The following is a 14502-nucleotide window of genomic DNA, read 5'->3' as shown; positions in this document are numbered from 1 at the left end:
AGTCCCTGGACGCAGCAGACTTGCATTAGATTCGTGACACCATTACGTGTCGACAGGTACCACCGCAGTCTGTTCCCTGACAGCAGACACGGAGCCGCGGATGGCGACCTCTGCCCGCGCTTATCTCCCCTGTATAGGCGGACCTCGGTGACGCGCGCTCCGGCCGAGTTCCGTGAGCGTCTACTGGCTGGTGACGTCACGGCTCCGGGAGACAGCACGTCTGCTGGCATGCGCCTGGCTGACGCGCGGTGACTCACCTCATCACTCGTCGTGAATGAACTGTGCGGCTAACCTGTATACACCGAGAAATACTCCGTGACTCACTACGGTCGATCAGCTGAGTGAATCGTGTTATTAAGGAGAAGGTCGCAGCCGGCCGGTGTGGCCGTGCGGTTCTAGGCGCTTCAGTCTGGAACCGCGTGACCGCTACGGTAGCAGGTTCGAATCCTGCCTCGGGCATGGATGTGTGTGATGTCCTTAGGTTAGTTAGGTTTAAGTAGTTCTAAGTTCTAGGGGACTGATGATCTCAGATGTTAAGTCCCATAGTGCTCAGAGCCATTTGAACCATTTTTTTGATGGGATCACCCTTCGAATTCTAGAGCTGGAATGTTCTGGCGACACGCAGAAACTGCTGCGAATTCCTCGCAACCAGTGCCACAGTACTTCAACCATACTTACGCTCAGCGAAGAACCACCGCTACGTTATTTCCTGCAAGGCGCCGATCTGACTAGAAAAATAGTCATTGTTTGTACTGTAAGTTAAAGTACTCAGTATAAACAGCAAATAACGGAAAGAGTTGTCTGGTAGCATTATAGGCACCTCAAATAAAAATATTATACATAATTTCCAATTAACAACACAACATCTGCCTGCAGTACGTGCCAGAGATAGTTGTGGAATTTTTGAACATGGTAAGTAAAATGACGTTTACAACACGGCATAGTACATACAACCCAGACTCCCGTACAAAATTAATGTTTTCGTTCCATTCTTCCTGCACATCAGCTATGATGTTTTTGGACTGTCATGCGTTAATTATATTAGTATTAGGAGCCGCGTGTAGTCACAAATTAAACTTCAATGCAGCTCAAACATATGAATCAAGTAACGGAGACTACAAAGTCCTTACGAAGAAACTCTTACTTTTTTTATTCCTTTGTCCGTCATCGGCACAGGGTCGGCATGGTTAGTAATGTCGCTATGAGCAATGGTTAAAATGTTCTGGTTCATCAACATATGTGTGTCTTAACGTGTATATGTGATCAGTGCTCTTGCCGTCTAGTGTTGTGTTTCTGTTGTTCTGGACGAAGGGTGGAGAGAAAGTGAAATACACTGTGGACACTTAGCCAACTCTTCCCGAACATCAGTGAGGGTACCGCCGAGTTCAAGAGCCACGATCATCCGACGGACGCATCATCATTAATGAGATACTGTGGAGAGGCTTTGAATTTAATTCAGCACATTGAGTGCAAAGTCTGGTGATCGTTAACTGTACGCCAACGCACCTCATCCGCTTGCCAGCAGAGAACTAGCGATGAAAATTTCTTCTACATAGTGGTGTTCTGAGCGGCTTCCTCAAGGATGTGCAGTAGTGGCTATGAAGGCGGGTTTCATGGTCTTTAGGGAACCTAAAACTGACCAATATGGTATTGTTGTTTCTACAATTTATAGCATTACACACCCACTTATAAGAAGTACTATGCGAACGAATTCAACAATGCAGCCGGCATTTGCCAGGTGCCACAATAGACCACTTGGCGAGGTGCTGTCGCTGTGAGTAACGGAAATAAGGAGTTTTGCGCTTGTATGTGTTGTGACTGTTATTGACAGTAAAATGAAGCAAGGGACGGAGTCTTAAATCACTATCAACGCTACCATTTCATATCGGGCTGATTTGGAAACTACTGAAATCGCAGGGAAGTAGACTTCCGTGGTTTTTCGGAGATGGTGACAACTGATACGCTTTTCAGTGGCAGCCGATACTATCGTTAAGTCGCCTGGAAACTCGTTACATGTACCGTCTAGATACAGAGTTTACAAAATTGTCACTCAGCAGTAAGTCCAAAATTGGAAAATATTCGTCACGAAGTAGCTGTCCTTTGCTAACAGATGTCGGACAGGAAGTATCCTGCTAATCTCAGTGAGGTGCAGATCTTTCGAAATCGAAACAGATACACGCGAAATGGCGTAAGCAGCCACGCTGCACGAATCTGCGTCACGCCACACGGATAAGATTAACATTGGCAGCGAACAGGAAGATATATATTGACATTTATCTGGCAGAGCTGCATAGACTTCCACAGAGGCTGCAGTGGGATTTCACAGGTGAGTTCAGGAAGCTGCACTGCCTGCTTAGTCAGCTGATGAATGTAATCTACTTAGCTATTACGATTTCTTCTCCCTCCCTCTCTCTGTCTCTCTTTTCTGCTTCGAATGCAAACGCCGAGAATGCTAATTCTAAGTTACAAATTCCTTCTGGTACATTTAGTACATGCAATAAAGTCATTTACAAATTTGTGTTTCTCACATATAATTCTGTTTCCTTTTGCAGATACCTACAAAATGGCAGGCGGACTCTCAAAGTTTCTAAGGAAATGCGTATGCGTCGCAAAACTGAACGTAAGTGCTCTAACGTCGTAATTACTTCTTGCGCTTTCATAATTTATGGAGAGCTTGTACGTAAGCTACTGCATGTATTCTCGCCTAATATTACTTTGTTTTGATGCGATATTTGACACATCTCAAATGAAGAAAGTTATTAAGTGCTTCTTACACACTAGTACAGATGTACACTCTGTCCAACGCTGTAGGGGTTCGTTAAGTTACAGTTAATTTTCGGTAAATAACGTAGAAAACTACTGGCAATTTGCCGTTAATATCAGTTAACATCAAAACGCATCAGATGCAACAGAAAACTGATTCAGATGCTAGTGGGAGTTCCGGAAATAGTAATGATAACAATGCAGATTGCGCTTCAATTATTATTAAATGCTGAAGTCGATCGACTACAGTCTTAATCTTTAACTCCTTCCGTGCGACCGTAAATGCAAGATAAAAGTAATGGTATTTGATGCCAGGCAGTAATATATTAAGAAACTCCGCGTATATCCAAACGCGTTATAGCATATCTGAAAAAATTATCGTGTTAGACTACAGCCTGTTATATTAGGAACTTAAAGTTATGAGGGAACCTACTGCTGAATGACATGGACAAGTAGCTAAACCTTTATATCTATGTTTGTTGCTGTTACTTTTCTGTACTTTCTGCAATATTATAATTATGTAGCTTCTCGGAAAAACTATGCTGTTCATTTTACATGTCGGGTTATTGATCAGATAACTGTTGTATGTTTGCTTGTCGTCGATCCCTGAGTTTTTAGTAGTTGGTTATCCACAGACATGAAGTATAATCGTAAAACTTTGCTGAGGTGACATCAAAGTTAATACTGTAGCAACCTGTTGTATTTTGACATTTTTCTGGATTATTTCCATTGCCTCGACCGTTTATTTGCCAATTTCTTGAAACCAGTTAAGTGGAGGATTATAAGGCTAGTTTTTACTTTCTTCTTCTGTCTCGTTATTATTTTCCGAGAGTTTTGTTTCCATCAGTGAGTGTATAGCTCAGTGTAAGTGTCACTTTATGACCATTAGTCTATTCCATTCCTTGAAGAAATGTAGCATGGATATAACCCTGAAATGAAAGTAGAAGCACCAGAGTTCAAATGTTTTCCACATGTGTACTAAAAAGAATCCGTTAAATTTTGGTTACACGATACAAATTTAAAGGTTGTCGAATCAACGAAATACCTAGGCATTGCAATTACGAACAATTTCAACTGGAACCATCACTTAGAAAATGTTGTGGGAAAGGCAAACCAAAGCGTTTTATTGTCAAAGCACTTCGGAGATGCAACAAATCTACTAAAAGGTCTGCCTGTACTAAGCTTGTCCTTTGTCTGATGGAGTATAGCTGCACGGTAGGGGATCCTTAACAGATACGATTGACGAAGAACATTGATGAAGTTCAAAGGAAGGCAGCTCCTTTTCACTGTCGCGAAATGGAGGAGAGAGTCATGGATCTATGTTGAGCTGGGGTGGAAATCACTAACTTTTCGTATACTTTCAGTCGCCAACTTTCTCCTCCGAATGCGAAATATTTTGTTAACTGTCACCTACATAGGGAGAAATGAGGACCGTAATAAAATAAGAGAAATCAGAGCTCATACGGAAAGATTTAGGGGCCATTTTTCCAACGCGCTACTCGAGACTGGAATGATCGTGAAACAGTCTAAAACTAGTTGTATTAACGTTTCCGTCGATAACGAAGCGATTAAAGGTAAAGCACTGGCTTAGCAACACATCGGTTATCCTGTACGAATTATCGTCGAAACATTTGTGCGAAGTGGTTTCGGGATTCTAAATCACAACGGTGGCTTGCACCTTTGAACTCCACTATTTCCAACAGCAATCCAATTTCGAAACTACAGCACCACCTCACTGCAAAGGAAAAAATTAAAATTTCTAAACTTCTGATAACTGCACTCTTTAGTCGTCCCAGCTGTAGACTTTGGAATCCTGACAGTATAGTGCAAGACTGATTGATCGCATTGCGGTTCTGGGGACATAGCAGCCAGAAATAGTGCGTGTAGGACAGCTATAGGAGTCGCCTCCGATGAAGCAACCACCCTGTTCTAAGCAACAATCGTGCCACAAAGGCATCACTGGAGAGATCCGGTGGCCAATGAGGGACCGGCACTGCAAGCATCTCCTAGCGTGGTGTTGCATCATTGTACTGTTTACGTGTCTAATTATATCCTAAGAGTCTTTGATGATTTATTACAGGTCTAGCTTTGGAATTTCGTCTTAGTGGAAGTTCCTGACAGATTAAAGCTGGGTAGCCGAGTGGTACTCGACCCTGGGACCTTTGTCTTTCGTGGGCAAGTGTTCTGCTGACTGATCTACCCAAGCACGACACAAGATCCTCGCTCACGATCTACCCAAGCACGACACACAACCCTCGCTCACAAGTTCACTTGCGCTAGTATTTCGTCTCACACCTTTCAAATTTCAACAGATTTTCCTCTGATTACGCTGCGAGAGCGACACTTCTATCGAAAGGGTACTGCGGAGAAATGGCGTAGTCACTGCATAGGGGACTGTTGCTCGTGTATTAGTTAACCCACGGTTAAAGGCTCAGGGTGGCCCTAGCTGTTTCTACTGTAGTAGTTTTCGCTTTGTAAGGCAACCAAGACCGTTTGGATTTCATGTATTTTTTTCGTGGGTGTTGCGTGTACTTTACAATTACCATCTGTGAAGATACACTTTCACATTTATGTCGCTAGGCAACTCACATATAGCTACAACGGTGCTAATCTGTCTGATGCTTTCCTGGCATAATAATTGCCTGAAACGCTCTCGAGTGTAACACGTGCATTTACGGAAACAGATCGTCAACAGCTTAGTCAGTTTGGTACATTTCATAACAACAGTGCATTTTCCGGTACAACATCGACTCTATCTGTGAAAAGCATTCAAGCTACTAAACTGCTGCTTCCGCTATCTGTGAAAACAAATGTTGGCTGTGTACCACGCGGTGTCCGTGTAACGAAAAGGATTTATGACACTACTCTTGGCACAATGCAGAAAAGACCTTAGCTGCAAAAACCATTCTGTCCCTTCTAGGCGTAAATCACAAGTAGACTGCTTAAAGATCGGCCAAGAAAAATCAGCACATACTTCACAGTTGAAGCAATCGGAAAGTAAAACAACCTGAGGAATTAACCAACCACAACCGTGTAGAACAGAGCATGGTGTTAGCGAGAGTCTTCAGCAAGCAGAGCACAGTCAGAAATGATGGTGCTTCAGTGGTCCGGGAGTCCTATCAGCCGAGAGACGTCGTCTGTTCCGCCCATGTGATAGCCTTCTTTCACCGTCTGGCGACGATGTGTAAACGCTGTCCACAGATAGAGATATTCCTGACTAAGTCCACAGTCGCGCGTCATACACCATCCTGTCTTTCCATTTCTCTGAAGACTAACGTCGTAATCTTAAAGATGTTAGGAAAGTACTGAAGTAATACTGAGGGTTCCACTCGCTTACACAGGCAAATGTGTGCCGCTGTCTTGTGGATGACTAATGCTTGTTCACTGTAATGCTTTGATATTTTTGCCTGGCATGATATAAAGGAACGGGCCTTCTGCGCAAAATTTACTGTTCTCGAATTTTTTTTTTTTTTGAGTCACAAACACGTTGTTATGGCGTTCAGTCCATAGATTGGTTTGGTGAAATTCTCCATATTAGTCTATCCTGCTATCCTCTTTATTATTCCACATCTATTGCAACCTACACTCATTTGAATGTGTTCAGTATATTGATCACTTGATCTCTCTCTACAATTTTTACCCCCTCACACCTCCCTCCATTACCAAATTGTCGATTCCTTGATGCTTCAGGATCCATAAGCTCAGTCTACCCCTTCATTTGCTCAAGCTGTCCCGCAAATTTCGTTTTTCCCCAGCTCGATTCAGTACGTCCTCATTACTAATTCGATCTTACCTGTTTAGTATTGTTCTGTAACACCATGTTTAAAAAGCTTCTAGTGTGAATTGTTTATCGTCTACATTTCACTTCTGTACAAAGCTGGAACTTCTGATACGTAAATGCATATTCAATGTTAAGAAATTTCTCTTTTTCAGAAATGCTTTTCTTGCAATAACCGAACTGCGTTTTATATTGGCTCTACCTTTGCAATCATTCATTTTGCTGTCCAAATAAAAAAAACTCAGATATTAGTTTTGGCGTAATATTTCTTAATTTAATTCTCTCAGTGTCGTCTGACTATAGTCCACTACACCTGTTTTACTTTCGTAAAAGAGGCGATCAAAAACCTTTCATTTCAATGCCGTAAAGTCCGAAATGGGTATCGATAGACCACGTACGCAGAATAGCCGTGACGCTTTAGACAATCATCCCACCGATGTTACGCTGCGTGAAGTCCTTAACTGTCTGCTGCCATTTTCGTCCGACCGCAATCGTTATCCTTCAAGATCTTTTTCAGGGACCGAAGGCATTATAGCCTTATGGAGAGAGAATCAGGACAAGACAACAGGGCTGCTAACAGAGTGCCCGAATGCCTGCCACTTGAGTTGGCCTGTATTGGATGAAGCTGACCTCTCAGATCGCGTGGAGTCTTGTGCCGAATCACGACTGGCACGGAACTTGGCGCACCATTCCATGATGGTGGTTTTTGACAGACATATTGTCCCACACACATTCTTCATTCTCCGATGCGAGTCTACTGGTGTTTACCAAGACAAGAATTACAGTGCGTTGTTTCTCACTGGACGCGTTTGGTAATAACGTCGCCATAGTTCACTTTTCCGTGTTTAGCGCATTTAGGTCACAACGACACAAAAGCCACTTATTCTGTTGCCTATACATCGGTGATTGTGTAGCCACATTGCAGTCGTGCTATGTTGCATAATTGCTGCAGCAAAGCCCTCAAACGAAACTTATAGACGTTCATCTCATAACCTGTTTTATAAGTACCATTCGTTCCGTCACAGTGAATTATCTGAATGGCAACACTCCCGCCATTTGTTCTTTTACTTCCTTGAAACCGAGCGAGGTGGCGCAGTGGTTAGACACTGGACTCGCATTCGGAAGGCCGACGGTTCAATTCCGCGTCCGGCCATCCTGATTTAGGTTTTCCGTGATTTCCCTAAATCGCTCCAGGCAAATGCCAGGATGGTTCCTTTCAAGGGACACGGCGGACTTCCTTCCCCGTCCTTCCCTAATCCGATGAGACCGATGCCCTCGCTGTCTGGTCTCCTTCCCCAAAACAACAACTTCCTTGAGGACAGTATTGCGTGACAGGCTCTATAGTCATTTTTAGGTGATTCATTATTGTAGCAGGGTTAAAGGGATAATGAATCACTTGAAAACAGCTACAGAGCCGATATTGCAGTACTGTCAAAAAAGGAAGTAAATGATGGTGAAAGTGTTATATTGTAGAAAATCTTCTCGAACAGCAGCAAGAACTCCACGAAGATGGATGCACACTAAATTCGTAAACAAAGTTGCCACGACTGACCGATATCTGATGTACGCAAGATACATTTGCGAGACTATCATTCTAGAGCGAATCTGCTAGTTGTTTATTTTCTTCAGTGGAGAATACTGACTGCTCGTTTATTGCAGGACTGCATCGGTGTGAATAAGGAACAGGCAAGCACTTCTGGCGCAATAACGGAGGAAACAGAGCATCTGTCCCCGCACCAGCGAGAGGCGCCGAGGCATTCGGTGGGCGTGCAGACGGACGACGAGGCGCAATGGTCGCCGGAGACGCGGCTGCGGCGGCACCGCGCCACGCTGACGCGCGAGCAGCGCCAGCGCCGCCAGCTGGACTTCCTGCGAGGCGCGCACGACCTGAGCACCTTCCTGGCTCGCCGCTCGCAGCCGCTTCCACCGCGCACGCCCACGGGCGACGTGTGAGCGCGCTACAGCACCATCTGTGGCGGAACCGGAAGCCGCCAACGATAATTAACCACAGCGCAGCGCCGGCCGGCGCGCCTCCCTGGTCGCTGACGATGGAGAGCTGCGCCGCGGCCGGAACGGCCAGGGCGAAGAGCGTGAGAGAAGACCGTAGCACTGGTTGGCCACGGTGGGACGTATCACCTGAATCGTGCACTTCCTAGCAATTCTTAATTTGTACAACACGCTCTACTGGTCGTTGAGAGAAGCATGTAATAAATTACTTTAATTCATTAAATACCGTAATCATTCTTTGTGAACCTCAAAGTATTCCTCCCTAACCACTAGCATGACTTCATCTACCAATGACAAAGTAAGTAGTTAATGCAATTTTCCATCTTCGTCGCTTTCTTTTTATGTTTAACTACCTGCAGTTCCCGGCGCTGCCAGGTATGTTTGCCACACAAAGTGATTGGCCCTGTGCCTTGTTGATACTCATTGCGAGCGCAGGCTGCACGGGAGACTGCAGTCGCTTTAAATCTAACGGCATACTTGAATCACTGGTTGTTAACAGAATTCGACGAATGGCTACGTGTTCACCTGTATGAAAAGACGATTAGTTACGCCAAGTGTTGTTACATTTTACGATATCTCATTCTGTTTTAGAAGAATGCTGCTTCTGTTATTGTAAGGTCAGTTTTCACTGTTTCAAGTACCGCTGTGTTTGAGCACGACTCGACCTGTTCGAGCAGTTTGTCACAGTTTGGGAAATTTCGGGTTCCGTTAGATCTATTGATCGGTCCGCCATCTAGTGACTTTTGTTGCTGCAATATCCATGACCTACCTTAGCGTTTGGTAACAACGTTTATCTTTTGCATATTTTATACGTATATACACTGACTGAAGAGCCAAAGAAAATGGTACACCTGCCTAATATGGTGTAGGGCCCCCGCGAGCACGCAGAAGGACTCAACTTATGTGTAAAGTAGTGCTAGAGGGAACTGACACCATGAATTCTGGAGGGCTGTCCATAAATCCGTAACAGTATGAGGGAGTGCAGATCTTTTCTGAACAGCTCGTTGCAAGACACCCCAGATATGCAAAATAATGTTCATGTCTGGGGAGTTTCGTGGTCAGCAAATCTGGACGTGTGGGGTGTCGCATTGTCCTACTGGAATTGTCCAAGTACGTCGGAATGCACCATGATCATGAATGGATGGAGGTGATCAGACAGGATACTTACGTACGTCTCAACTGTCAGAGTCGTATCTACACACATCAGGAGTCCCATATCACTCCAACTGCACATACCCCACACTATTACGGAGCCTCTTGCAGTTTGATCAGTTCTCTGCTGACGTGCAGGGTCCATGGATTCATGAGGTTGTCTCCATACCCGTACAGGTCCATCCGCTCGATACAATTTGACACAAGAGTCGTCCGACCAGGTGACATGTTTACAGTCATCAGCAGTCCAATGTCGGTGTTGACGTGCCTAGGCGAGGCGTAAATCTTTGTGTCGTGCAGTCATCAAGGGTACACGAGTGGGCCTTCGGCTCCGAAAGCCCATATCGATGATGTTTCGTTGAATGGTTCGCACGCTGACGCTTGTTGATGGCCCAGCACGGAAATCTGCTGCAATTTCCGGAAGGGTTGCACATATGTCACGTTGAATGATTCTCTTCAGTCATCGTTGATTCTGTTCTTGCAGGCTCCTTTTCCGGTCGCATCGATGTCAGAGATTTGATGTATACCGGATTCCTGATATTCACGGTACACTCGTGAAACGGTCGTTCGGGAAAATCCCCACTTCATCGCGACCTCGGAGATGCTGTGTCCCATCGCTCGTCTTGATAACTGGCGCTGTAACAGCAGAACCAATCTAACAACTGAGGCAGACACTTGTTGTCTTATACAGGCTTTGCTGACCGCCGCGCCGTATTCTCCCTGTTTACATATCTCGTAATTTGAATACGCATGCCTATACCAGTTTCTTTGGTGATTCAGTGTATTTTTATACATTATGCATATTAAGATATATGCTATGTTCACCCAAATGTTCATTAGAGGCTCGTACAGAAATCTGAAGTAAATCGACCAAGAATTTTTAGAGATTTTTGGTAACAAACTTTCCTCTCTATATATTACACACGTATATGTTTCAAGTCAGATTACGAAGTGTTACGTAGACAGTGATCTTACTCTTGTCTTGAAGGTAAGGTGTGCAAAATTTCATCAAGAACCAAATTAGACTATCGATTTGTGTGAACTATAAACAAATATACTTTTAAGAGTTCCAGCAAAAGCCGTCACTTTTCCCACTATTCATTGTAAAAATAAGTAGAATCTGTATTTCAAAATTCTCTCTTTTTGAAAAATAGCGTGTATCGCTCAAAAAATTTTTTCCACTAAATCCATGAAACCAGTCACTACGCTTATAATTCACAGAATTTTCTTTAAAAAAACCTTATTGTTAGTGGTTATGACTAGGCACTGCCTTATAGTGAAGGCTCTAAATTACTGTGAAGGACTACTGTGCGGAATAAAAGGAGTATTCCGCTAGAATAGTTTTCGACTCGGATTTGTAAATCTGAAGTTTTATCACTTTTTTCGGTTCTGCTGAAAGACCACCGAAAATGGAAGCTGCAGGTTAGTGCACTCCTTAATATGCAGTGTTCGAGGAAGTTTAGTCCAGTTGCAAGTCGTCTTTTCTCTCTGTTATTTACTGAGCGCATTATTTGTATGCACACATCTGACGAACGGGTAGGTACCTATGGGTAGCAGAGAGAGAACTACGAAGCTGCTAACACTAAGTTACCTGACTGATATTAACATTCGTACTGAACACCTTGTTCTGAGATAAGATTATTCTTTGTGAATACACAGTTGCCACAAAATATATGAATATACAGTGTAAATTAAAAAATAAGTAAAGTACAGTAGCATTAGTGTCTCAGTGACATATCTTATATTGATGACGGCAGCACTAAGGTTTTTTTTACTATATTCAGAATGTGGTACTTCGAAAACTGCTTTTTATTTTTGTTCAATGTTAATAATTAAAATGTTGTGTTAACAATTTAAATGTTTTATACTGCGATTATAAAATATCACTTCTACAATAATCATGCGTCTGAGCCTGTAGACGCCGTTTTTAGTTGCAAACAAGCGATAATCTGTCCTACGTAAGACTCGATACGATGTTACCGACTACCGCGTTTGATAGATTGTTTACATTGTATTCCACGTTCATCGTGGTCAGTGATGCAGAATAACTGATCATACGGAGCCGCGATAATATATCGAAAAGGAGCTGTACACACCACTTACCTTGACGAATTTGGAAATTTCTGGTAAGGTCTTATGGGACCAAGCTGTTGAGGTCATCGGTCCCTAAGCTTACGCACTATTTACTCTTACTTAACCTAACTTACACTAAGGACAACACTCACACCCATGCACGAGGGAGGACTCGAACCTCCGACGGGGGTAGCCGCCCGGACCGCGACAAGACGCCTGAGACCGCGCGACTACCCCGAGCGGCCCTTGATGAACTTTACTAGTTTTCCCACGAGCAGCAAACGACAAAATAGGACCAGGGAGACATAAAAGATTGAAAAAAAAGTGTGTTTTCAAGTAATTTCTTTTGGAGTAATACATGTCATTCGTATTACTCTGTCGACTTTCGTGCTTCGCTGACTCAAGTTGCGACAACACAAGATCGCTGCGACATCTGCGAGAACCCGACGTCCCGGGATCACTGTCATCGATCATCCTCCAAACAGGCTCGACGTCGTCGCATCCGATTTTCATCTGTTTACAAAACTTAAAGAACATCTTCGTGGGCTGCGCTTTGATAGTGATGAAGCCTGGCAAGCAGAGATCGTGGCTGCGTCATTACAGTCAAACACTGTACAGAGATGATGATAACAAATTGGTCTATCGGCAGTGTGACTATGTTGAGAAAAAAAAATGAAACTAAAGAATTTATTTAAAAAAGCTTTCAGAGTTTTCACATAAAAAGCTCGGAGACATTATTTTTCAGCACACCCTCATACGAGGTGTGGCTAGAAAAAAACCGGACTAGTACTGGTGAAACAATAAAACGAATGCAATAAGGCTGAAAGTGGCGTGGCCTGTCACGTGACTCTCGCTCCGCCTACTGCTCGAGTTTCATCTGCCTCCTGCACTCAGTCTGCCCGTGGCGTCTGTCTTAAGTAGTTGACGTTTTGTCTGTGCGTCGGAAAATGTTGAGTGTACAGAAAGAACAGCGTGTTAACATCAAATTTTGTTTCAAACTAGGAAAATCTGCAAGTGAAACGTTTGTAATGTTACAACAAGTGTACGGCGATGATTGTTTATCGCGAACACAAGTGTTTGAGTGGTTTAAACGATTTAAAGATGGCCGCGAAGACACCAGTGATGACACTCGCACTGGCAGACCATTGTCAGCAAAAACTGATGCAAACATTGAAAAAATCGGTAAACTTGTTCGACAAGATCGCCGTTTAACAATCAGAGCAGTGTCTGAGTTAACAGGAGTTGACAAGGAAAGTGTTAGGCAGATTCTTCATGAAAGTTTCAACATGAACAAAGTGTGTTCAAAAATGGTTCCAAAGTGTCTCACAATTGAACAGAAGGAACGCCGAAGAATGATTTGTTCTGACATCCTGGAAAACATTGAAAGTGATCCCACCTTCTTACAAAATGTTATTACTTGCGATGTATCGTGGTTTTTTACTTACGATCCCGAAACTAAACGCCAATCGATGCATTGGAAAACTCCTGGTTCTCCACGACAAAAAAAAAGCACGAATGTCCAAATCGAAATTCAAGGCAATGATGATTGTTTTTTTTGACATCAAAGGGATTGTGCACATTGATTGGGTACCAGAGGGACAAACAGTGAATCAGCATTACTACATTAGCGTCCTGGCTACCCTACGTGAGCGAGTACGGAGAAAACGAAACGATTTGTGGAGAAAAAAGTCATGGATCCTTCACCAAGACAATGCCCCAGCTCACAGTGCGTTGTCAGTGAAGACGTTTTTGGCAAAACACAACATTCCCATCTTAGATCATCCACCCTACTCACCTGATTTGGCCCCCTGTGACTTTTTTCTTTTCCCTACAGTCAAGTCAGCTTTGAAAGGAACTAGATTTGAGACTGTTGAAGCAGTAAAAGAAAAAGCGACGGAAGTAATGTATGGACTTACCGAAAATGATCTGCAGCATTGCTATGAACAGTGGAAAATTCGTATGGAGCGGTGTAGAGACCGAGGAGGAGAGTACATTGAAGGAGATAACATGAAATTGTAAATAAATGTTTTTTCCAGCATCAGTCCGGTTTTTTTCTAGCCGCACCTCGTAAAGTGTGGATTTAGGGTAAACGAAGCTTTGAGCAGACTAGCATACAGGTGAAATGCGAGCTATTTACCAACATATTGGGGAAGAGATACTGGGCAGAAAAAGGGAAGAAGGCCTCCACTTAATAAGCAAGTTCACACCGAATACAGAAGCATGGAAGGTATCAGAAGGAGATTGGCATACGCTAAGAAAATTCCCTTCGATGTGTTCTGTCCAATGGCATCCAATAATTACATGGCACTGAAGATGGAAGATGATGTTCCTGAAAATGTTTCTGTTCCTGAGAGAGTAGTGTAATGTTTGGAAATATAACAAATGGTTCAAATGGCTCTGAGCACTATGGGACGCAACATCTGAGGTCATCAGTCCCGTAGAAAATAGAACTACTTAAACCTAAGTAACCTAAGGACATGCCTGAGGCAGGATTCGAACCCGCGACCGTAGAAGTCGCGCGGTTCCAGACTGAAGCGCCTAGAACCGCTCGGCCACCGAGGCCGGCTGGAAATGTAACATGGACTATGGAAAACCCGGGGAGGAAACTGAAAGCATTTGAAATGCGCCGCTGTACAGGAATATCATAAAAGAAGTACAGTCAGAGTACAAGATAAATTGGTGTTAGAACTGTCAATACATAAGAAGACGGATTGACGCGCAGTAACAAA

At 43.6% G+C, this 14502-nt stretch overlaps 1 protein-coding gene across 1 annotated transcript; it reads left to right on the top strand.

Annotated features, from left to right (window-relative positions):
* The first annotated feature begins 2260 nt into the window (after window positions 1–2260).
* On the top strand, window positions 2261–8737 carry LOC126234568 (uncharacterized). Its single transcript, XM_049943274.1, has 3 exons — window positions 2261–2326; window positions 2553–2620; window positions 8201–8737. Exons 2-3 carry the CDS (start codon window positions 2564–2566, stop codon window positions 8492–8494), a joined length of 351 nt encoding a protein of 116 aa, XP_049799231.1. The 5' UTR covers window positions 2261–2326; window positions 2553–2563; the 3' UTR covers window positions 8495–8737.
* Window positions 8738–14502: the final 5765 nt, after the last annotated feature.

Source organism: Schistocerca nitens, chromosome 2 (assembly GCF_023898315.1).
Source record: "Schistocerca nitens isolate TAMUIC-IGC-003100 chromosome 2, iqSchNite1.1, whole genome shotgun sequence".
In the NCBI taxonomy this organism is placed as follows: domain Eukaryota; kingdom Metazoa; phylum Arthropoda; class Insecta; order Orthoptera; family Acrididae; genus Schistocerca; species Schistocerca nitens.
The sequence above is the reverse complement of the archived record's forward strand: the minus strand, read 5'-3'. Positions and strand labels throughout refer to the sequence as shown.